This window comes from Lipophrys pholis (assembly GCF_963383615.2).
Source record: "Lipophrys pholis genome assembly, chromosome: 13".
Lineage (NCBI taxonomy): Eukaryota > Metazoa > Chordata > Actinopteri > Blenniiformes > Blenniidae > Lipophrys > Lipophrys pholis.
The window spans coordinates 17359356-17382303 of NC_137632.1; the positions used below are offsets into that span (position 1 = coordinate 17359356).

The 22948-nt window shown below is 42.2% G+C and overlaps 2 protein-coding genes across 2 annotated transcripts; one reads left to right on the forward strand and one right to left on the reverse strand.

Moving 5' to 3' along the window:
- Positions 1–415: 415 nt before the first annotated feature.
- Positions 416–22779, forward strand: gcc2 (GRIP and coiled-coil domain containing 2). The gene is made up of 24 exons (XM_080478451.1): positions 416–593; positions 1067–1129; positions 1248–1332; positions 1408–1493; positions 1872–1976; positions 2150–2654; positions 2743–4607; positions 4794–4869; positions 5004–5104; positions 5315–5413; positions 6846–6965; positions 8997–9161; positions 10393–10497; positions 11653–11815; positions 12113–12213; positions 12395–12472; positions 12587–12724; positions 13802–13923; positions 14772–14948; positions 15461–15669; positions 17346–17561; positions 17766–17905; positions 20673–20874; positions 21495–22779. Exons 1-24 carry the CDS (start codon positions 588–590, stop codon positions 21566–21568), a joined length of 5001 nt encoding a protein of 1666 aa, XP_080334577.1. The 5' UTR covers positions 416–587; the 3' UTR covers positions 21569–22779.
- tmem223 (transmembrane protein 223) lies at positions 18978–19964 on the reverse strand. Its single transcript, XM_080478452.1, has one exon. It carries the CDS (start codon positions 19877–19879, stop codon positions 19100–19102), a length of 780 nt encoding a protein of 259 aa, XP_080334578.1. The 5' UTR covers positions 19880–19964; the 3' UTR covers positions 18978–19099.
- Positions 22780–22948: the final 169 nt, after the last annotated feature.

Sequence of the window (22948 nt, forward strand, 5' to 3'; positions counted from 1 at the left end):
TTCTTCTTGTAAGAAAGAGAATCTTGCTTTATATTCATATTTGTTTACTAAAAAAATTCCAATCGCGTGATTTTGAAACTTTATTAATTGTCTGAGGAGTATGATCTGAACGTATCTATTTTAAACAGGGAAACTGATTCCCTTTTTAAACAGTACTTTTACTGGTAATGGTCCGCAATTTAACCAACGTAACTGACTTCACTGCGAACTCTCATGGCTCTTTTTCCAGGTTTATAAAAGAAAAGATGCATGTATGCGTGTGTGTCTCTGCTGATAAACTGAAATAGAAACACAAATGTAGAAAGATAAATATTGCGCCCGTGTTTCTCCTGAAATAAAAATAAAACCTCTGCGTTGCGCCTTCACTGATCCTCCATTCACAACTCGTGACGCATCGCTTACGTCACTCGGCTGACGATTGCGGAAGCGAATACAAGCTTATCTCAAAACCAAAACAGACGGGATGTTTCAGAAATAAATCAGCAAATAATCTCAGATATCGACCTGTTATCTTTCCGGTCGGCCTTTCGGGTAATCTGTTTGCGACGACAGCCGACTGGAAGCCATTAAAGAGCGGATTTGCAGACATGGAGGTAAACGCTGCGTGTCGGTGTTTTAGCTTTAGCTTGTCTTGGTAATGCGGTTTTAGCCTCTGAATCGGTCTATTCATTCATGTTTGTATTGTAGACACTGTTTAATATGTGCGTTACTCGTAATAAAAAGAGCCACTTGTGTTACTGTTGCCTTGCTGGCCCTGGAACTGACTGGTCCATTAAGTTGTCTGGTTAAACAAGCCTGACTGATGTTTTCTTTTTCTACTTAGATGAAGTAGTCATTAAGTCACTATACCTACGTAATTGTGATCAATAATGCAAAGATACGTCAGGTTTAACCTTATATTTGCAAGGTATTGATGAGTGGCTGTTAAAAAGCCTGAGCTGTGGTACTGTTATCAGTTATTAGCTTTTGCCAATAAGGCAATATTATATTGACTGTGACGTTTACAGCAATTAAATCCACGAAACAAGTTGCATCCAACCTCTAATATTACGTTTCATTGAAGCAGGACCCTGGTGGTGCTGCAGCTGAGCCTGTGACTCCATCAACAGCAGGAACACCCAAGTCAAAGGTAAAGCACTCCCAACAGGCGTCATCACACTGCGAGCTTTAACATGTGTTACACTCATGAAACAGTTTGGCTTGGGCTCTTATTGTTTTTTGTTTGTTTGTTTGTTTCCACTTCTCAGCTGGATGTACTGTCCAAAGATGACCTTATTAAATTTGCCAAAAAGCAGATGGCCGCCATGCAGAAGATTAAAAGCAAATGTGCAGGTAGCTGTAAATTCTGCTACAGCTTTTGTTTGGTTATTCAAAAGTTTCTGGCGTGACATTGTTTTGTCTTCTCAGATTTGGAAAAAGAAGTTGAATCCCTAAAACAGCAATCCAAAGAACAGCAAAACACCAGCAGTTCAGATGATGCATCTTTGATACAGGTTTGTAATAATTCTTCATATTGTGCGTTAAGTTCTGTTCTTATTTGTATACAATTTCCTTTTATCAATAAAATCACATAGAACTACTATACAACTACGTATTGGTTCCTTTTCTGGTTCATTCTGCATTCAATAATATTTATTTATGCATCCAAACTGTCTGTTCTCTCAGCATCAAGGCTGTTTCTACCATAGTGGTTCAGATTATAACTTGATGAAAAAAGATGCCCCTTTGTGTGTGATCCAAGCATGTCTGGCACCAGAGTTAATTGAATTAAAATCAACAGATAACCACAAAGAAAAAAACACCAATAAGTCTGAAGGCTTACTTTTTTTGACATATATCATGATGTAATTCTGTGTGTTTGTGTGTAATAGGAGCTTACTGAGAGGATGGATATGTTACTGTTGGAAAAGGCCGAAACTCAGCAGAGTCTGACACTGTCTCGTAAAGCTCTGGAGAAGACGAAGCAGCAAGCCAAGGTGAAAAGCAATAAATACTGTATGATGTATATCACTGGCCACTAAGCTATAGAGTTTAAAAGGGTTTCTCTACACATTATTATACTTTAATACATTCTTGTTGCCAGATCAAAGTGTTTTATTACAGTTATTTTCTTTGCTTGTTGTCACACCACCTTCCTTACTTTGTGCAGGATGATATCGCAATGCTGCAAAGTGAGCATGACCGCACCATAGAGGACCACCAAAAGAGGATCCAAGCTCTAGAGAGCAGCATCGAGGAATCTCACAGCAAACACCAAGAAGAAGTTACTTATTTCCAGAAGTTACTACAAGAGCGAGAAGCAAGTGATCGACAGAAGGAGAGTGAAAGAGAAAGGCAACACCAAGAAGAGACTGCCAGTGTAAAAGACAGCACTGAGGAGGAGCATCGCTGCTTAGAAGCTCAACTGAAAACCCTTCGAGCTGAGCTGCAAGCAGTCGAAGAGCAGAACACCCAGGAGATTGCTAAGCTGCAGGAGAACCACCAAAGGGAGCTGACAATGGCCCAGCAGGAGATCGAGAACCTGAAGGAGGAGCTTTCCCAGAAGACTCTGCAGCATGAGGAGGAAATGAGAGCTCTGGAGGAGGACTGTGAGATTGAGAGGGAGCGTCTCCTTTTACTTCACGATGAACTCACTGAGCAACTTGCCCTCAAAGGTGAGAGACAACTGTGGGAGTGAAAGTGAAGTGCAGTTCAAACTCGGTTGATTTTTCTTTTTTTTAACTATCATGGTTCTTTTTCCAGACAGCTACCTGCAGGATGTGCAAGAAGAAGATGAAGACCCTGCTCGTGGTTCAGGGATCGCTAAGATGCTGGAGCTGTCCAGCTGCAGTCAGAGTGACTCCACCCCCGGTGGTGGAGAAGAAACTGAGACTGGGAGGCTGAGGGTGGCCCTGGAGGATCTTCAAGCCCAAAATACCATGTTGAAAGATGAGCTCACCCTGCTCAGTAACGTGAAAGGAGAACTTGAGGCCGATATGGAAAGGGTGAAGGAGGAGTTTCAGGTGGAAAGAGAAGAGCTGGAGTTTAAAATCAATGAGTTGCAGATGGCCAAAGATAGCACTCACGGCGACTCCATATTGACCCTCAACCCTGATACAAAAGAGGTCGACGGAGGACCCAAAGCTTCTGTGGCCAGTTCACCACAAGACCACGACTCCTCACAGTTAGAGCAGCTGATCACCCGGTGTGAGGTCCTGACCAGAGAGCGAGATACAGCTTTAGCTGAATTCCACAAGATGAAGGATCTCCTCCAAAGTTTTGAAACAGAACTGAGTCAGAAGACGACTAATCTTGTAGTCCAATACAATGCCGCGAAGGAACAGGGAGGGGAAATTGTAAAGGTCCTCGAGGACCAGCTATTAAATCTCGTTCAGGAAAGGGATGAACTGTTGGTGAAGGTGAATGAAATAACAGATGAGAAAAACACCCTGATGGAGGATGTGCGAGAGCTGGAGCTGAAGCTGGAAGGTTTTTCAAGTGAGGACCAAAAACTCCCATCCTCTGTGGAGGACCAGGAAGGTCGACACAGTGAGTTGAAACAGTCTCTGGAGGAACTGACGAGGCAGAATGAGGAGATCATCTCCCAATTACATGTGAAGGAAAGCGTCACTCAAGATCTGAAGCAAATGGTCGACACAGTGGTGGAAGAACGTGACAGATTACAGGACCTGCTCAAGCACAACGAAGAAGAAAAAGAAGAAACGCTCAAACTGAATGACGAAAAGACAAAAGAAATGGAGAAGGTCCTGGAGGAGAAAGAAGCGGCTCTGTTGCTGATGGAAGTGAAAATGAGAGAGTTGAACAGCTCAAAAACAGAAATGGAAGCCCATGTACAACATTTAAAGAATGAGCAAGAAAAAATGGAAGAAAATGTGAAAGAGGAGTTGGAAAAACACAGGGACATTGTTTCTTCCTTCGATCAAGCCACCATACAGCTCGCTATGGAAAAGGCTGACGTCCATCAGAAACTGGAAGAAGCTATGTCAGAACTCTCCAAAACCCAGGAAGAGAGGGAGCTTTTGTGCTCTAAGCTGGCGACTGTGGAGACTCAACTGGAGCAGGAGACATCTGAAAAACAATGCTTGCAGGCAAAATTGAATGCACAGACGGAGGAGGCCGAACGAGCCTGTGCTTCCATTCAAGCTACGGAGGAAAATCAATCTGAAGTACTTAAGAAATCCAGGGAGGCGATTGAAGAACTCCGAACACGCATTGATGAGCTGGAGAGGGAGAGGAACCAGTTGAGGAGTTGCCTTGAAGAGGCTCAAGTAGAGAGAAAATCAGAGGAGGCGCAAGGAGAGCTCCAGGCTTACATCCAAGACCTGGAGCAGGAAAGGAACATGTTGAGAACCAACTTACAGGAGGTGATGAAGGATACAGAGGGGCTGCAGAGAGACCTGCTGGAGATGAAGGCAGTTAACGAGAAGATCAACAACGAAAATCAGAACCTAGAAGCCCGGATCGCTGAAGAGGAGGGTGGAGGAGAGGCGGAGGAAATGCAGAGAAAAATGGAGGACATGGAGAAAGTGAGCAGAGAGTTGAGAGAACAGCTGACTGAGAAAGATTCTCATATATCACAGCTGAGAAATGAGATGGCTGCTGTTCAGGTGAGTGGAGCACCTGGAAGGTGCCATCCTATGAGTTAGAAGACTGATTCCAGTCTTGTCTTTTTTATTTTCCTGTTTTAAAATTCTTCCTGCGAATATTACACCTAAGTACATGTTCTAGTCAGATGGCTAAAGATGCTTTAAAGTATGTGTAAATGGCTTTTTACCCCCTCTCTTCTTCCTCAGTCACCCTCTCAAGAGTCTGCCACCCAGTCCGTTTCCTCTGAAGAAGATGCAGCCAATGAGATCACACAGAAAATAGGTGATCAGAGTATTCCACTTAATTTACCTCATCTTTCAATAGGGAATAAAGTTTTCCTGATTAAATGTTTTACAGAAACTCCACGTCTAATATTTAAACTGTTAATAAGATTTTGCAACGTCATTTCCTTTCAGCTGTCCTGGAGAAACAAAACAAAGAAAAAGATGATAAAATGAACAAAATCAAAGCAGTGGCTGTCAAAGCAAAGAAGGAGCTGGCCCTCAGTAAGAATGAGGTAATGTGAACAAGCACGTGTCTTAAAAGTCAACGCAGTAGAATATTTGTTTTATTCCAGGCGTTAAAAATGATCATAGAGAGGAAAACATTAGAAATAATGGTGAAAATCTTCCTTTTTAAGCAAGTAGAATGGCGTCATTGTATTTTTCTCAGTGCTCGGATCAATTGTTGCAGGTAGTGAAATCTTAAATTCTGTTTTTCTTTCCAGGTCGTGACTCTTAAAGAGGAAATAGAATCACTGAAGGCTGAAAGAGAGCGAGTGAACAGCTCTGTGAAAGATATTATACATGGCGCTGAAGGCTACAAGGTAAACCTGACTCTAAATGGGACAGACATACTTCTAAACCCCAACGCACAGAAGCAAATTTACATGAGATACTGCACTACTTGCACTAGTGTTAGTAGTAATCGCAGTCTTTTTTTGGTATGTCTGAATGTATTTACTCACGTTCTGACCATATTGGATTCCTTTGAGAAATACAGAAAGTGATTTCTTATCCACTTTATCAAGTACAGGTCATTGTGTTTGGCTTGCTTTTACTACTTTCCTGGGGCAGGAGAATCACAAGCGGAGAAGGGAGGGCCTCACTGGTTTTCATATACATGTAACACAGTACAGTTTCCAGCACACCCAGGCAGTGACGATTACTGCCATAACAATCCCTTTGGTCTCAATATCAGCCTGCGACATCCGGTTCATGCTCTTAGCGGGTGCATGCTTGAGGGATGATTAGCCATGAGTTGAACAGTGTTACTCTGGCCAGTAAAATTGATTAATAAATAATCCTTATATCAACATTTTCACAGGTGGTAGACACTTTAAAAAATTATGAGGATCACTGCGGGAGAGGGTTCAATGCTACATGAGAAATGGGCTTGCATAGCGAGAAAGATAACAAATTAGATTAAATACAATCCTTCCAAAAAAATCTAAATGCAAATAACATCATGTTTTAATAAAAATGGATAATCTCGCACCTCTGTCACCGAGAACTGAATAAAAGGGGCTCACCGTGCTGCTATAGGGAACTCGCTATTTACTTTATTTATGCTCACTGATTGCTGCAGATATGGTGTTTGCAAGTAAGTATAGAGTAGAATAGGAATACTTTATTTGTCCCAGAGGGAAATCCCTTGAGCTTTTGCAGACATTTTCTTTTTGTATTTATCAAAAACTCTTTCAAATTGCTTACATAAGGTTTCGAATTAAACAACAATTTCAGTGAACTTGTACTTCTGTGCTCTAAACTCAATTAAAATTTTGGGTTGTCAGTATTTATAAGTTTTCATGCTTTTATTAGAATTTGAACTAAAATAAGTTATGAAACCGCCAATTTTAGTTCACTATAAATACCCCATAATCCATTATGTTGTTAATTGGCAAGTGGCGGCATGCTCTATTTAAGACATGACTCCCTGTGGTTTTCATAAAACGGCCCCCCCAGACTCACTTTGCTTTACAACTGTGCCTCCATTAAGGAGGAAACCGCTCTGTTGTGTCTAATTAGAGTTTTGCTTCACACTCGTCGTAAGTAAATGCAGCTGATATTTAAGAATCCTAGTGTTTACCTTTGCTGACCCACTACTCAGCTTCTAGTGATGAATATTGAAAGGTGTGTGTGTGTGTGTGTGTGTGTGTGTGTGTGTGTGTGTGTGTGTGTGTGTGTGTGTGTGTGTGTGTGTGTGTGTGTGTGTGTGTGTGTGTGTGTGTGTGTGTGTGTGTGTGTGTGTGTGTGCAGAACCTACAGATAGATTACGACAAGCAGACAGAGCAACTGGATAACGAGAAGGAGAAGGTGGAGGCAGCAGAGAGACAGATTGCTGAGCTGACCAAACGACTCAGCAGTGCTGTCACACAGGTAACACAAATACATTCTCGCTCTCGCTCTCGCACACACACATAAATTACTAATAACAAACACACAAACTGCTCTCAACTCCCAATAAATCTAAGCAGCGGCACTTTGTCCAGCCATACATCTTTTCAGCACTTCTCTCATAATTCACTTTTCATACTATTTAGAGGGGGTCGTTTTAGCCAGCGACACTCTACCCGGCTATATGTGACACCCCGACGCCCACAAATCGCCCATCAGATGTGACTGGCTGAGGCGAGGGAGAAACGGTTTTTATATATACTCCTTTCCTCAAAGCTCATAACTGTCTCTTTCCAGTGAGGGAACAAGAGGGAGGTAAATGGAGCGGCATATTGCCTCCATCTGCTGCCTGCGAACGCGACACCATTTTCCGAGACGCAGGTTTAGTCTTGTGTGCGCTCATCGCTCTCAGGGGGCGCACGCCGACTGAAGCTAGTCAGGGTTCTCGGGGTACGGTCTGGACATCTCTGTTTACCAATCATAGTTTCAGTGTTTGGCTGACAGGTGATGGAGGAGAGCTGCGCCTGCTGCCGCTGCTTGGTTCAATGTTCCTTGCAGAAAAAGGCCCTCCGAGCCTGCTGCTGTCAGATCTGGATGAGCGCTTTTCAAAGGCGTCACGTGTGTTTGTAACCGTTTGGCACGTTCGCCTGCTTGGAAGTGCTTTTTCAAGCGAGACGGACCTGTTCAAAGTGAATTTAGCGGCGCCGTCTAAATTATTTCACCCAGTACAGTGTAATTTGTTGGACTTAAACACAGTAACGTCTTCAAATTGGATTAATTTTGTGGAATGATCCAGAGTCTATGAATTAAAAATGTAGCTCCTCATTACCTGTCTTATGTTGCCTTATTATGTCATAAGCAGAGCTTCTGTACGGATGTCAACAATTTATTTAACAGTGTAGTAACTAGCAAGTTAAACTACAATAATGCTTTTTGGTTTTCCAAAGAATACATTTTACCAACCGCAAAAATAATTCAAACTCCAGTTGTAGAGTATTTACAAAGACCAAAAAGAGAGCAGACAAATAATCCCATCTTAAAGGGGTCATATTATGCAAAATTCACTTTCTAATAGTTTTCTAATGGTGATGTGCATCCCCATACCTGGGAATGACGCCCCAGATGTGAAGAAGTATGACTTCTATTTCATATTTATTTCACTTTATTTCCTAACAATTTTATTTAAACTCACATTATTTGTAGTTCTGACTTCTTTAGGCCTTTATACAAAAATCGATATACTCCTATATTGGTTTTTTTGCTCCATTTTATGAGCTTATTTTATCCAACTCTTTCAGGAGGTAGATTGGTATCCACATTTGATTGCGTGTAATTTCGTTACTCTGGAAGTTTGCGTGTGTTTTGTATGTGTGTATGTATGTGTATCCCTGAAATCAGTTTTTCTATCAATCACTCGTGGACCAATTTTGAATCTCCTGAAAGGTGCGATATAGATCCAGAGGGATCGATTAAATTGTATTCAAGACAAAATGAATATAAACTGTTTCATCCCATTGAACAAACAGTTAATAAATACATGATCAAAATGGAAACTAAAGCACCTCCAACCGACCAAAAGAAACTAGACCAGGAACGGGTACCTCTGACCATCATGAAAGCAACAACTTCACTAATGTTTTTACCATATATCAAAACTATAGCTATTACTTTATTGATGTTTTTAATCAAATTTATAATCTCATACTCTCGTGATGGCGTATTTACGATTCAAATGACTTTCCTGTGAAACCGATAATGTGTTGACTTTTTTTTTTGGCCCGCAGACCACAAAGAGTTGATGCAGAGGACGTTACTGTATGTGGCCACTTTGTTGCCCAAGAGGGCTCAAGATGGCAAAGTTAAAATCAGTGCTTATTTTTAAATGACTCCTACAAACAGTTTTTATTGGGCTCTGTTTATCTCAGTTAGTAATTGCATTGTCTTGAAGGTAACATTTGGAGAAGGAAATTATACCGGCAGTGACAATTAAGTGGAGCGTCTCTACTTCTGCAGACGGAGACATTGAGCAGTGAGAAGGAGGACCTCCTGGCTGCTATGGAGACCACGAGGAGCACAGTGAAGCAGCTGGAGACCAAGAACCAGGAATTACAGAGGCATTCGGCAAATCTGGACCGAGACCTGACGGCTGAGCGAGCAATGAAGGAACAAAAGCTCAAGGTAGAGTTGAAACAAGAGGGAGACTTTCTGTTTTGCTGCTCTGGCCTGGACGGAAGACACATGCTTCTGCTTCCTGTTTCATGTTTTTACTCATCTGACACTCATAAATGCAGTGAGTGATTAATTTAAGTGCCCTCATGTTGTAATTTTATAAGTTGGCATTCCCTCACTATACCCTCACTGTTTTGAAACTGTATAGATATGACGTATATTTAACAAAAATACCAAGATCATAAATGATATCAGTAATTTGACAGAGCAGTGGTTTTTCAGGTGTTTCTGCGACTGTAAACAAAGATTTGTATTTTGTCACTGAATTTAACTACGATTTTTTTAGATATATGAACTTTAAGTACTTTCATGTTCCATTTTAAAACTGAGAGTCTGAATAGTTTTAAATGGAACTCAGTGTATATAAAGAAAGGCCAGGTCATTACCCATTTTTTCTTCTTTAGGAAAAGAATGTGTTTGTGAAGTTTATTATCTCCATTTGTAATAATGCTTAAGCTGGTGAATCAATAATGACCAATTACCAATGAGTATTTTGAGTGTACATGTGTATACATGTAAATGGCTATGACCCCCACCACCGTCACCGTCCCAAAATAGGCTCAAAATGCATCAAAATAAAAAAGGTCACTGTATATTATTGCTTCCCACATAATATTTTCTATTAACTTTGATTTTTGACAACATTTCAGAACCCATACTATTTGCTTTTACTTGTGTAAAGGATGTAAGTACTTGTAAGTACCTCACTTCCTCACAAGAAATTCATTATCTAGCACTTCTTTACAAATCCTAACACATGACACAGTATATTCTCTTCAGAACCTGTCAGTGAAATTTAGAAAATACAACCAAAGTTAGCCAGATTGGTGTAGTTTTTTATTTTGTTATATATTCTTTTCTGTTGCCAAAGTTTCTCTGGTGCCAACGGGGGATTTCCTTCCCACAACAGTGATTTAGACAGCTGTTGCTTTTTTGCCACTGTTCCACATGATCCCACGCTGTTGAAACGGTTCATTCAAAGAACTTCTTAGAAAACCAGACCTGTCATCCATTTAGGACTGCAGGTAATGGATTGAAACACGCAGCCACGCCCTGCCAGGATATTGGGCTCGCAGGAAAATAGCACTTTGTTTTTATTTGAAGCCTCACAATGCAACATCTACACATACAGCTAATGCTCTCCTTGTGTCTGTTTGTGTGTTTTCTCGGCCTTCTCCAGGACTTGTCATCTGCTTCAAAAGAGGTAGAAGAGCTGACAGCCCAGCTGCGCAAGCAGCAGCAGCAGTCTCAGCAGACTGCCCAGGAGCTAGAGCAGCTCCGCAAGGTACACACACACACACACACACACACACACACACACACACACACACACACACACACACACACACACACACACACACACACACACACACACACACACACACACACACACACACTCCTTTCAGACACTCGTGTGTCTCAGAGGGCCAATCCAGTCAAGCGACTGAGCCGGTGATGGCCGGCCCGCAGCTACTGTCTCACCCCACTGAGGAAATAAGAGCAATTCTAGCCCACAGTACAGAAACCGCTGTTAGTTTTCTATTAGTGGAGACCTACACAGTACAACCGTGTACATGAAAGCTGCCAGGAGGTCTGACTGTGTCCACTTTGTGAGGACAACCCAGCAAACACAGAATTTGTCAGGCTGACACTGCCAGTGACTTTTCTAATGATGCATTCATTCATTCATTCATTCATTCATTCATTCATTCATTCATTCATTCATTCATTCATTCATTCATTCATTCATTCATTCATTCATTCATTCACTCACTCACTCACTCACTCACTCACTGCAAAAATCCCAGAATTAGTTTGTTTAGATGAGTGACAATAAAAATGAACCAACAGCAGGGACTGTGGTTGACTTTATTTATTATTATTGTTTTTTACGTTTAATAAAAAGTTATAATCCAGAAAATATATTCAGGCCGGCAAAGAATGCGGCTCTCAAAAAGAATGCTACAAAAATTGGGACTAAATCTTCAATTTAGTTGGAAAATTAATAATGATAATAATAATAAATAAATAAAACAAGGTTTCAGAACATTAATACTATATTTCACAGAAGGATCAGACTAAAAGCAATTGCATTACCTGCAGCTCCAGTGCTTTGATGTCTCTTTATATTGCTGAAATTCTAAAATACTGTGATATTACAAAAGTCCTTCAATTGCCCCACAATGGGAGAATTTACATTCTTTACTTTTGAAGTACCATGATGCCGCCACCTTTATGTGAAAGGAGCTTGTGTCCTTGTCCACACAGTATTTGGTTGTGTATTGCATGCACGTAAAGTTCTACACAAAATTATAGAATCTGACAGAACAGACTTTATTTATAACGCACACGTTTACTTAATGTTTTTTATTTTTTGGGGGGGTGGAAACGCATACTTTGGTTCCTTGTGTTTGTTTGCTCATGTCCTCTCTGCCTGCAGGAAGCACAGCAGAGCTCTCTGTTGGACATGGAGATGGCCGACTACGAGCGCTTGGTGAAAGAACTCAACAGCAAAATCGCACAGAAAGACGAGTGTGCAGAGGATTTGAAAGCCCAAATAAACACACTCACCCAGAAAGAAGAAATGCTCAAGCAGGAAATTGGTAGGAAATAATACACACACTAACACACAAAACATCATAAATCTATTGCCAAATCCGCGTTTACAGATCGAGTAACTCCATTCTGCCTGGGGAGCCAAAATTATTTACTGTCCACAGAGTAGATAGCCTTCACAGTTTGGAGATATTATGTGTAATTCCCATTTGCATCTGTTTGTTTTTTGGTCTTAAACTATATGTAGCATTCTGATGACTATAAAGCCACTGAACAAAGTGGATATTACTTATAAAAATATGCCGCTCTTCTTTGTTTCTGTGTGCTTTCATTTGCGTGTACAGAGAACCTGAAGTCCCAGCTGGACCAGGGGGGTGAGAAGACCTCTAAGATGAAACAAATGCTGGTGAAGACCAAGAAGGAACTGGCTGATGCTAAGAAACAGGTGTGTCTGTCAAACAAGAGCATGTTTGCACGTGTCCCGAAGGATTCTCTGCCGTGTGCACCGTTACTGTCTGATGAATGTCGATAGTGAGATGTAACCATCGTGATAGATGTTTGGAATCTGGGTGTTGATTTTCTCTCATATATGCATTTCAATCTTTGCTCTTTGTGCATATTTGCAGGAGAGCTCCCTCATGGTGCAGCAGGCCTCTCTGAAAGGAGAGTTGGAAAGTCACCAACAACAGCTCGAAAGCTCAAAGGTAAAACATTCTACACTTTCATGCAAAACCTCTCTGCTGTACATTTTGGAACAGTTACAGGAAAATTAATTGAATACATTAGCCATGTATTGAAGTCCGTGTTTGTGCTTTTAGATTGAGATCTCTGAGCTGACGGCTGAGCGCCACCGTCTGCAGGAGCAGCTTAGGGCTACTTTGGATCAGCAGCAAAGAAGCACTAACTCTCTGCAACAGCGCATCCACAGTCTGCAGCAGGAAAAAGACGCTGCGAAGGTATGAGTGTACCATCTGCGGAGCTTTTTTTCCCCCTCGTGCACAACATTCAGGTACCGTTGTGGAGCTGGTGGGGAGTTGCATTGCTCAGTCACACAGCAGCCTTCATTTTCTGACACTAAGAGCTCCACCACCTCATGAGCAGTACTTCAACCTATTCATTCTCAATGAGACTGCAACTAATGACTATTTTCATTATTAATCTTTCAATTATTTTTGACTGATCATTAAATCTTAATTTTCTTTTTCTTTTTTTTTTTTAACAAACTGCTTTTGTCAAGTTGTAAGTGGTCGATGTGACAAATTACATTAGTGAGCACTTCTCCTTTGTCGAGATAATCCATCCAACTCACAGGCGTGGCATCAAGATTCTCATTAGACAGCATGGCTCACAAAACCTTTGAGTCAGACCTCATCCACAGCATTTGGTGCATTCACCAGCTTTTCAAACTGAGGACGTGGCAACATCCACTGACAGTTACATCAGGTTCTAGGTTTACAGCTTTTTGTAAATCAAAGATATGTGGGTGGTGGCAATGTTCATTTATGGGTTGTTTTTTTTGCAGACATTCAAGACATTAACAGTTTTGGCGGTTTGCACATTGCTACCTGGCTCGTCTTCCTCTCATTTTCCTTTTGCAGTACGATTCCAATAAGTTTTAAACGTCTTCATATTTTATCTCATTTCATTTAATGGATTTCTTCTCTCAAAATCAATAAACACACAATGTGGTGTAACTGTGCATGTAACTGTTGATTTGAAGCATGTTCTATTGTAAGTCATAGTTTAGTTTATATCAGTCAGTTAATTATTTTTGGAAATTGCAGTGTTGTTGACAAACACAGATTTATTCAAATGTGTGAACAATATTTTGAGAGAAATAGGCCTTTAGTGTCTAAAGAAAAAGTCTTAGAGTTTTGACTTCAGCTCATGAAAAATGGGAGCAAAAACAAAAGTGTTGCGTTTTGTATTTTCGTTGAGTGTTTCAGTTCACCTTCCTGATAGTCCTGAAAACAGTATAAAGTGTGTGTGCTGTGATATTTACTCTTCCTGGTGTGTGTGTGTGTCTATTCCAGGCTGAACTTGCGACCACAACAAGCGAGTTTGAGAGCTACAAGGTGCGCGTCCACAATGTTCTCAAACAGCAGAAGAGCAAAACCACCTCACAGACCGAAGGAGATTTCAGTAAAGGAGAGAGGTAAGGATGACCCATGAATGGAGGAAAGAAGAATGAAAGAAAATATTTGTTGTATTGATTCTGTCCAGCAGCTAATTGTTTGTGTGTATTGAAGAAATCAAAAACATGTCAAAGTCTGGGAGGACTGCAAATCAGTGCTGTGACCTCACAGCTTTTTTATTTTTTATTTTTTTCTGAAAAAAGGTTTGAGCAATTGGACTATTTTTATATTTTGATCTGACAATCAGTTCCTGGTGTTCTGCGGAGTTCTCCATAAAGCAGCACAGGGGTCACAAAAACAATAGAAACATGCTGATGCTGTCCACGGACACTCGACTGAGCCAGGCAGACGGCAGGCGTTCATAACAATCAGTGGCTTAGTGATGCTACTGGAGACGGGTCGGCTACAGCACTGGGTATTCTCATGCTGCGTGTCGGATGCTTCTGGATGGCAGGGCCAGGTATGAGAGTGACGATAGTTTAGACGGGTAGACAGTAGATCTGTGAGGAGCTGAGGACATTAGAAAGTGTAGACGATATATATAACAGCATGGGACTGTAATGAAATAAGGTTCATGCTTTTATAGAAATAATCTGCAAAACCTTTTTCCAGGGTGATTTCCAATATAAACAAGGGGTGATCGTCCCATAATCAGGGTCGACTGGAATTATGACCATTGTGGTCATTTTGAAATATCAGTGTAACACAAACCAAACCAATAGACTTTGTTCCATACTGTGATAAATGTAAAGAATATCATTTATATTTCATGATGCATGCTGAGCTGAGAGCTGATCAGCATGCTCCTTATTTGAAACAACACTGCCCGTGTGATATGAATGCAGACAAAGTGTGTGGTGTGCCGCAGGGAGCAGTTGTCCTCTCAGGTGGACCAGCTGAGGTCCAGGCTGGCTGAGAGCCAGCAGAGTCTTCAGAGCTGCACAGTGGAGCTGCAGCAGCTCCATACTGAGCACGACACTCTTCTTGAGAGGCACAACAAAATCCTCCAGGAGACCATCAGCAAGGAGGCTGAGCTCCGTGAGAGGTAAAGTCACTTTTTCTTTTTCTTTAATCATGGTTCCATCTTATCCATCTGTCATTCAATCGCCCACCACATCATTGACGAAGCGCATGTTTGTCCCACTGTTTTTAACTTTTCTTCTTCAAGTGTTTGCAATCATGACACATGTGGACACATGCTGGGATCAACTGATTGGACCCAGAAAAATACAGATTGCCCTTTCTGGAAACCGTCTAAACATGTCCTGGGCTTATAAAGTGCACACAAAAAGAAGGAATGATTATGTTTAACAAATGTAACAAAAGCTCTTTGGCAATAAACCCTATTGAATTGGAGACTGTAATTATTTCTTATTCAAATGCCGCTACATTTGTGGGATGAACAGCAGCGTTGAGTATGTGTATTAATATGAGATTTGATGTGATATGTGTTCAATTCTGACTGTTTCTTGGTATTTTCCTCTGAATTGTGTCACACGAGTTCCCCGCTGATTTGCAGTCGTTGAAGTCTTCATCTCGCTTGGTTTCCACCTCCAGGCTTTTGTCAGTGCAGTCAGAGAACGTCAGCCTGCGGTCAGACCTGTCCCAGACTCAGGCAGACCTGTCGTCTCAGGTGGAGGCACAGCGACAGACCTACAGGGAGCAGCTGAGGAAGCTGCAGGATGACCACCGAACCACTGTGGAGACCCTGCAGGGCCAGCTGACACGCGTCGAGGAGCAGCTCTTCAACCTGCAGAGCCAGAACAGTAAGAACAGGGCGGGGTGGTCAAAAAGTGCATGAATGTGTATGGAAAAATATCCATCGAAGCATCAAGTGGCGATCGGTGTTGAAGTTTTCTATGTTGTTTCAACTTCCCTTCATGAGATGAATGATGGGAGACGTGTGTTTGTGTATTTTTTTCAGTAAAGCTCATTCATCAACTCCCACACAGCTGCCCTCTGGAGTCAAAACACCACACACACACACACACACACACACACACACACACACACACACACACACACACACACACACACACACACACACACACACACACACACATACATACATAACTAGGACAGGCAAGTGTGCGTGTCTGTGTGTTTTCTCTCTGTCACTCCAGCTTGGCCAGGTGTTGGCAAGGTTCCTGAGCTCCGTCCCCGCCTCTCAGTGTGGCAAACAGCTCACTGTGGCATCTGGAGAGATTCATCATTAGTGGCTCACACATGGACGCCAGGATTAACCGGATACACAGGGACCAATCTCGGCTTTTACTGAAAGTCATATTAGAGCGGTTTTTACCGCTGTGGTAGGATTTATAGGCAGCTAAAATGCAGAAGGGTTCGGCATCGGTGTGCCTTCCGAGGTCGGTTGAGCAGGTGGGTCATATTGCTGCTTCGGATTAAAACGTTTGACAAACATGATAATAAATATATCAGTTTTACAGTTTATCAACCAGGCTACAGCACTGACTGCCGTGACTTTGCAGACTCTGTGAATGCATTTAATATATATACAGAATTATATGTGCTTTTGTCCATTTTACTATGAATACAAATGGTCTATTCAGCTGCTCCCTTCCACAGCAATGTTTTGCAACTTTCTTTTATTATTTTCTGCTAGATTCCTATAGGGATTTGTACCCGGATACGCCACACCAAATCTTACCATCACGGCTTGATAAAGCTTGACTCAGGACTTGGATGGTGACAACTGTTGAGATTTGTTTGATTGGATGTGTGAATATCCTCTAGAGGCTATTTGTAACAGGAGGTGGATAAGAAGCAGGGAGGCTCCACTTCACGTAAGAAACATGTGTCTGGTTTTGTTCAGTTTTCTTTAAAAAAAAAACTGGTCTGATTCCACAGTGAGCTCTCATGTTTACTGGTCACATGTGGCTTTGCACTGGTCAAGAGCCCATTATGACAGTGTTGGTTAGAGGGAAAGCCCGGAGGAGGGGAGATGAAGGGATTGGTCTCTTGGTTCAGCTGCAGGTTCATGAATCACAATCTTGTAGTCTGTCCACACACACTCTCTCAGGCACCCCCATCCTTCCCTCTCTTTCTTTTTCTTAAATTGGTGTCTGTCTTTATGCCAGATGAGCTGCTTGAGGTTGTTTGGTGCCCCCTCATGTCCCAACGAAGTAAGACACTGGCGGCTTAGAGGATGGATTCAATATGTTGTGTTTGTGCAGAGTACAGAAAAGAAATTCAAATTCATACAGAGTATTTTGATTGTGCCCATAGCTTGTTTGATGTCACCTTTCAATCATGATAAGAACACACCATTCCTTTCAAATGGTTGCTATAACCTTTTTTTTTTTTTTTTTTTAATAAATTTGAATCAAAGCTTTTGTAACTCTTCGTCAGTCGTCTCTGATCTTCAACAAAGTTTAATCAATCAAGAAACATCAATCACAACGTACCATTTCCACCCATTCAGGTTCAGCGTTGGTGCAGTCGAGCCGCAAGACCCTGGCGTCGGACCTTCAGCGCAGAACCGCTGAGCAGAACCAGGCGGGGCTGGGACTTGACCTGCAGTCTATGGCCAGGGAGGAGGGTGAGGGCATGGAGACCACTGAGACTGAGAGCCCCTCCCCTGCTCTCACACCCCTCCCCTCTCTGGAGCAGCTTCTCACGTCTCCGGACCCAAAACAAGGTGTGTGTTGTTTTTAAAAGCACAGTTGTGACAGCGATCCAGGTGTACATCCCAAAACCAATCAGAGTGAACAGGAATGACACTCTTGTCCTGAAGTGAACTCTGTTTCAGTCAAACATATAAATGTTTCCACTGGAGAGTTTGGTTTTGCAGTGGAGGAATAGACCTGACGGAATACACAATATGTTATTTTCTTTTCTTCAGAGCCCTTTGTGTGGACGGTGGAGCCAACCAAAGAAGAGCTCAGTGACAAGCTGACCACAGCCACCCGCAGCATGGAACATATGAACAGCCTGCTGCATGAAACTGAGGCCACCAACGCTGTTCTCATGGAGCAAATCACCGTATGTATATATGACAGAATACACCCACAAGAAGAAAAAACTATGCTTACAGCTGACTGCCCTATTTACATTACAGTTGAGCTGCATATTGTAAAATAAGTAATGCAGTGATGACGTGATATAACTGATTAACAAAGTACTACAAGATTCATCACATATTCTGAAGATTTCTTAATCATTTGAGTCTTTGAATTGGGTATATTTTGTTTTTTTAGTCCTTCCTGACAGTAGGTGAAAAATCGTTGGCTCACAACTGACATTAGAACAAAACATGATATTTTCCTACAAATTTTAAGCATTTGGAAATGACTTGTTGGCATTTTCCATCATTTTATAACATTTTAAAATGAGATGGCAGAACATGAAAGTATTTGTTGCAGCACTACTAGAATTCGTTTTCAAATGTAGTTTAGAAATGTACTGCAGAAGTATAGAAAAGTTTGCTACATTAATGGCATACTGTTTTGATCCAGGCTCGAGGTTTTCACAGTAAATTGGAAACGGAATAAATTCGTTACCAAAAGTAAACTACAATGAAATGACTGCGATTGGATTAAAAAGAAGGTTTAGTCTTTGGCTCACATATTCAATGTGCTTTGCGGTGTAAACAGAACTATAATACAGGTAAATTAAATATTTAAATATATATTACACATCTCCTGGCTTACGGATTAATGATGGACAAAACGGTTGAAGCCACATCCCTACGCAGACTTTAAGTTTTGCAATGGATCTCTAACACACTTGCACTTCATGACAGGACTGGCTGTATGTCACACATCACATGACCTTATGATGACTCTTTGTGCCAAATAAGACTGTCGAAAGGGGAAAGCGCAGCAGAGCGTGTGTGGGCGATGTCCTACAGTCTCAGACTTTAAAAACCCTGATCTAGGATGACTCAGTACCCAAGAGGTTTGGGTGTTTATGCATAGAACAGCACCGATTTTAATCCCGGCTGCAGAGGGCAATTCCTGGATGTCAGTATTCTTCTTGCAACCCCTCATGTCCCGTTTTTATTGAATAAAAGCACAGCAAAAGAATAAATTCAATGCACCCATATTTTAAACCAGAGATTTTATTCATTTCAACTGAGATAGAAAAAGACACGCTTGCTGTATGAGTGTGACGGGCAGCCATGTAGAAACAGAAGTGTGGAAGGTGTTTCATTAGTCCTTGAAGTCCATGCTGAGATCAAATATGCCGGTATGCACCGACAGTGATATCAAACAACCTGGCGTTCGTCACAGTCCCTTCTTTGTCCAGGAGGAAGTAGAACTTGTGTCCTTTGACCCTGAGCGGGATGAATGACGGGGACTCCTGCCTGTGGGCGTGGCAGGCCACCTGAGACAGCGGGACTGTTATCCTGCGGCCTCGCGCCGCCCCCAGAGGGGACTGAGTGCAGACTGTCACCATCTTCCCACCTTGGTGTAAAACCACCTTGCTGACAGAGCGCAGGCTGAACAGAGCCCCGAGCCCGACGATACCCGCCCCAATGGCCAGGCACCCCAGCGTGAAGCCGTACCGCCATGTGTTCGAGCCCAGGTTCATCTCAAAGCTCCACATCCCCGCCAGGCCCGTAGCAGTGGGGCTCGCCTTGGCTTTCCCCTGGTCCACGGTGCCGCTCGTGTCCCTGAGCCCCGTGTAGGCGAAGTGAGCCAGGTACGTCCAGAAGACGAACTGCCCGCCGCAGAAGACCGACAGCAGCCGGAAGAAGCGGGTCCGGTCGTGCACGAACAAGCTGACATCTCTGGAGGGCTGGGCGGAGGTGCACAGACTGCGGCGGGCTGGCAGCTGGTGGAGAAACAGCCGACTGAGCAGTCCGGAGGTGCAGCCCCGGCTGGACGCGCCGCTGCCCTGCAGACCGTGTGCCGACACGGCAGCGAGTCCCCGCAGTGTCTTCTGAATATTACCGAGGCCGACGTGTGTCCAGCAGCCCCGCAGCGCCCCGCAAAGCACGCGCTCCAAACCCATCTTTAGTTATAGCTAACAGGACCCCACCCGACAAAAACTAAACTACGGTGGTGTCTGTTGTTTAAAATTAATCTAACACCCTCGACTTCTCCGGTACAGAGGGCGCCGCCATATTTGTTATGCGTGACGTAAGACTTGTATTACGGAAAGGAGCGAGGGTCAAAATTAACCCGTCAACGCTTTGAACGAGTGAGAGACTTTAATAATTGAAATAGGTTATTAATTCCAGAGGTCAGCGTATGTGTGGATTGTGTGCATGGTTTGCAATCAACATTAACTTAATTATTGATGATTTATTGTATTTGCTTAAATGTCACAACTGCTTCATTCTCCTTTACTGATTTTTTTAAAACCTTTCGCCTTGACAAGAACTGATTGTAGATGTCCGTTTTTATATTTGAATTGCATGAGAGAAAATTTTCTATTGCATTCACATTGAATTCAAATCTCTAAATTAAATATTGACTTCTCAGTAATTAGTTGTAACAGTGCAAAACTGGGAAAACACCTCTGCAGAGACCTGTGATGCAAATCAATTGTAAACGTGGCATCCTCTGTTCTTGTGAGGATGAGAGAATGATAAATAATATAGAGTCTGTTTGTAATATTTCTCAACTGTATCCAAGTTATGTTTTCATTAATTTATAAAGATTTTTGGTTTAAATAATTAAATTTTCACCCACACAGGCAAGTCTTATTGTATATATGCAGATTCTGAGGCGCTAACGGCTCTATGTGGAAAGATGACGTTTCAAGGCTTTGTGTTTTAGTGTGTCTGTATTCTGCCTTCCAGCTACTGAAGAATGAAGTTCGTCGTCTGGAGCGAAACCACGAGAGAGAAAAGAGCGTGGCCAACCTGGAGTACCTGAAGAACGTCCTGCTGCAGTTCATCTTCCTGCGATCTGGCAGCGAGAGGCAGGCGCTGCTGCCGGTCATCCACACCATGCTGCAGCTCAGTCCGGAGGAGAAAAGTAAACTGGCGGCCATTGCACACGGTAAGTGATACATAAAAACCGTGATTTGTCCCACAATGCAGTGTTCGTTGAGTCGAATCGAATGTGCCAAATAGTTGAAAATGTTCATTATGAAACAAACGTTGCAAAGCTTTTTAACAATAGATGTTAATAGGAATTCACATACGTCTATGTGACTGTATGTGTGTATTGGGTTTCTTTCTTCTATTACAATATAAATTTAATTCGAAATTGTAACATTTCTGCCAATATGACATGTTGATTCAATTTAACTTTTATTAAGGCATAAATGCACAAAGCGTGACTGAATGAAAGACTTTAAAAATGACTTTGTACACTACATTTATACATTGAAAAGATTATTTTATGTCTAAATCTGTCAGTGGGAGTACGTAGAATATTGAGGACATCAATAAAGAGAATTAAAAAAAAAAAAACGGCAGCATATAGGACGTTACCAAAAATTACACAGAACTCCGGGTGCGTAGAAACAAAATATTTTCTACATCAGGGGATTGTGCTAAAATAATGTTCACATGTACACATAAAGCTCTTTATCTACACTCGTCAGCAGTCGATTGAAGCGCTGGAGGATGTTTCCGTGCTTCCTAACGAGCTGCTGTCGGCTCTCCTTTGTGCAGGTGAGGAGCAGGGGGCCGGGGCTCGCGGCTCAGGCTGGTCCTCCTACCTTCACAGCTGGTCGGGGATAAAATAGGCGCGAGGACCAAAGCCAATGGAAGAAAAACACTGGGAGCACAATGCAGCAACATCGCCGAGCCGCCCGATGTGACGGGCTGCACATTTAAAACTGTGGTGACTGGCAGGTTAGCAGGGATTTTCTGTATTACTGGCGTGTTGATGAAGGGACCCGGGAATGTATGAGAAGAGAATGAAAGTGTGGTTGAGTCGAAGGCAACCACACTATTAAGAGTGTATATAGATCTGAGTGTCCAGTGCAATAGCCACATCAGTCTCCTTCCAATAAAAACTGACTGTGATGAAGATTCTGTCTTCCATTGTCACTACTGACGTGTATTTAAGCTAAGAGTTAATGTATACTGGGAAGGAGTGTTCATAAGGCATTAGAAGATATCGATAATCAACATTATACCCGTAAATGGTGAAAAGTGGCATTAATCAAAAGAGGGAAACGCTTGAACAACATTATTTGAGATCATTTTCAGAGGTGGGATTACTGCAGGTTTTTTAATCCTAACAAGTGAATTGTTCTTTACTTTTCTTAACAGCTATTTTTACTGGTGTTTGTTATGTGTCGGGGGTAACGGCAACAGTTTTCGTTCATCAGAGGGTTCAGTCATGCTTGGTTTGGGATTTATGTTGTTAACGTTACTCTGACATGAGATTATTATTTTAAGGTGTCTGTTTCTTTTCTTTTTTTTTCCTGTATTTCTTTTGGTAGAATTTCCTGGTTCGGTTCATTGTTGTGCTGCGGTTTAATCACTGAACGTGAAATATTTGTCGTGTCTTGCACTGGTGTCTTGTTGAACAACAGCGTCCATTCACAGCAAGCTCACCTGCTCTGCTCAAGTGCCCACGAGCAACAATCTGATCCACATGTGGTGAGATTTTCTCTTTCATTCCTACAGTGTCTTACAATAAACTCTTTGACCTCGCGGTGTAGGGTGAAAAAATAAGTTTTTCCTTCGCCGCCCCGCCCCCCCCCCCCCCCTTAACACTTGATTCATGACATGAACACACGAGTCCGAACAGCGATGAAGGTAAACGTCTTTGAACCATTCCATTGGCAGCTTTTAGTGATTAACGCAGCACAGCTCAGTGTATTTAAATGTCAGCTTTTATATTTATAAAAGTTACTGTCTCCTCAAGCTTTTTGAGATTACCATAACTATTAAAACACGTCTGTGTAAGAGTGGCAACTTGCACGGTCTCATCTGGTTTGTCCGCAATGTTTGTTTTTGTCTGATTTGTTCACAAAATGCAACCCATTTCACGAGGGTCATGAAGTGCTGGAGCCGATCGAAGCCGGCTATGGGTGAGGGCGTGTTAGTAACATGATGTTACACACGCCCGCAATCCAACACAGGGAAAACACAGAGAAACAGACACGCACTCT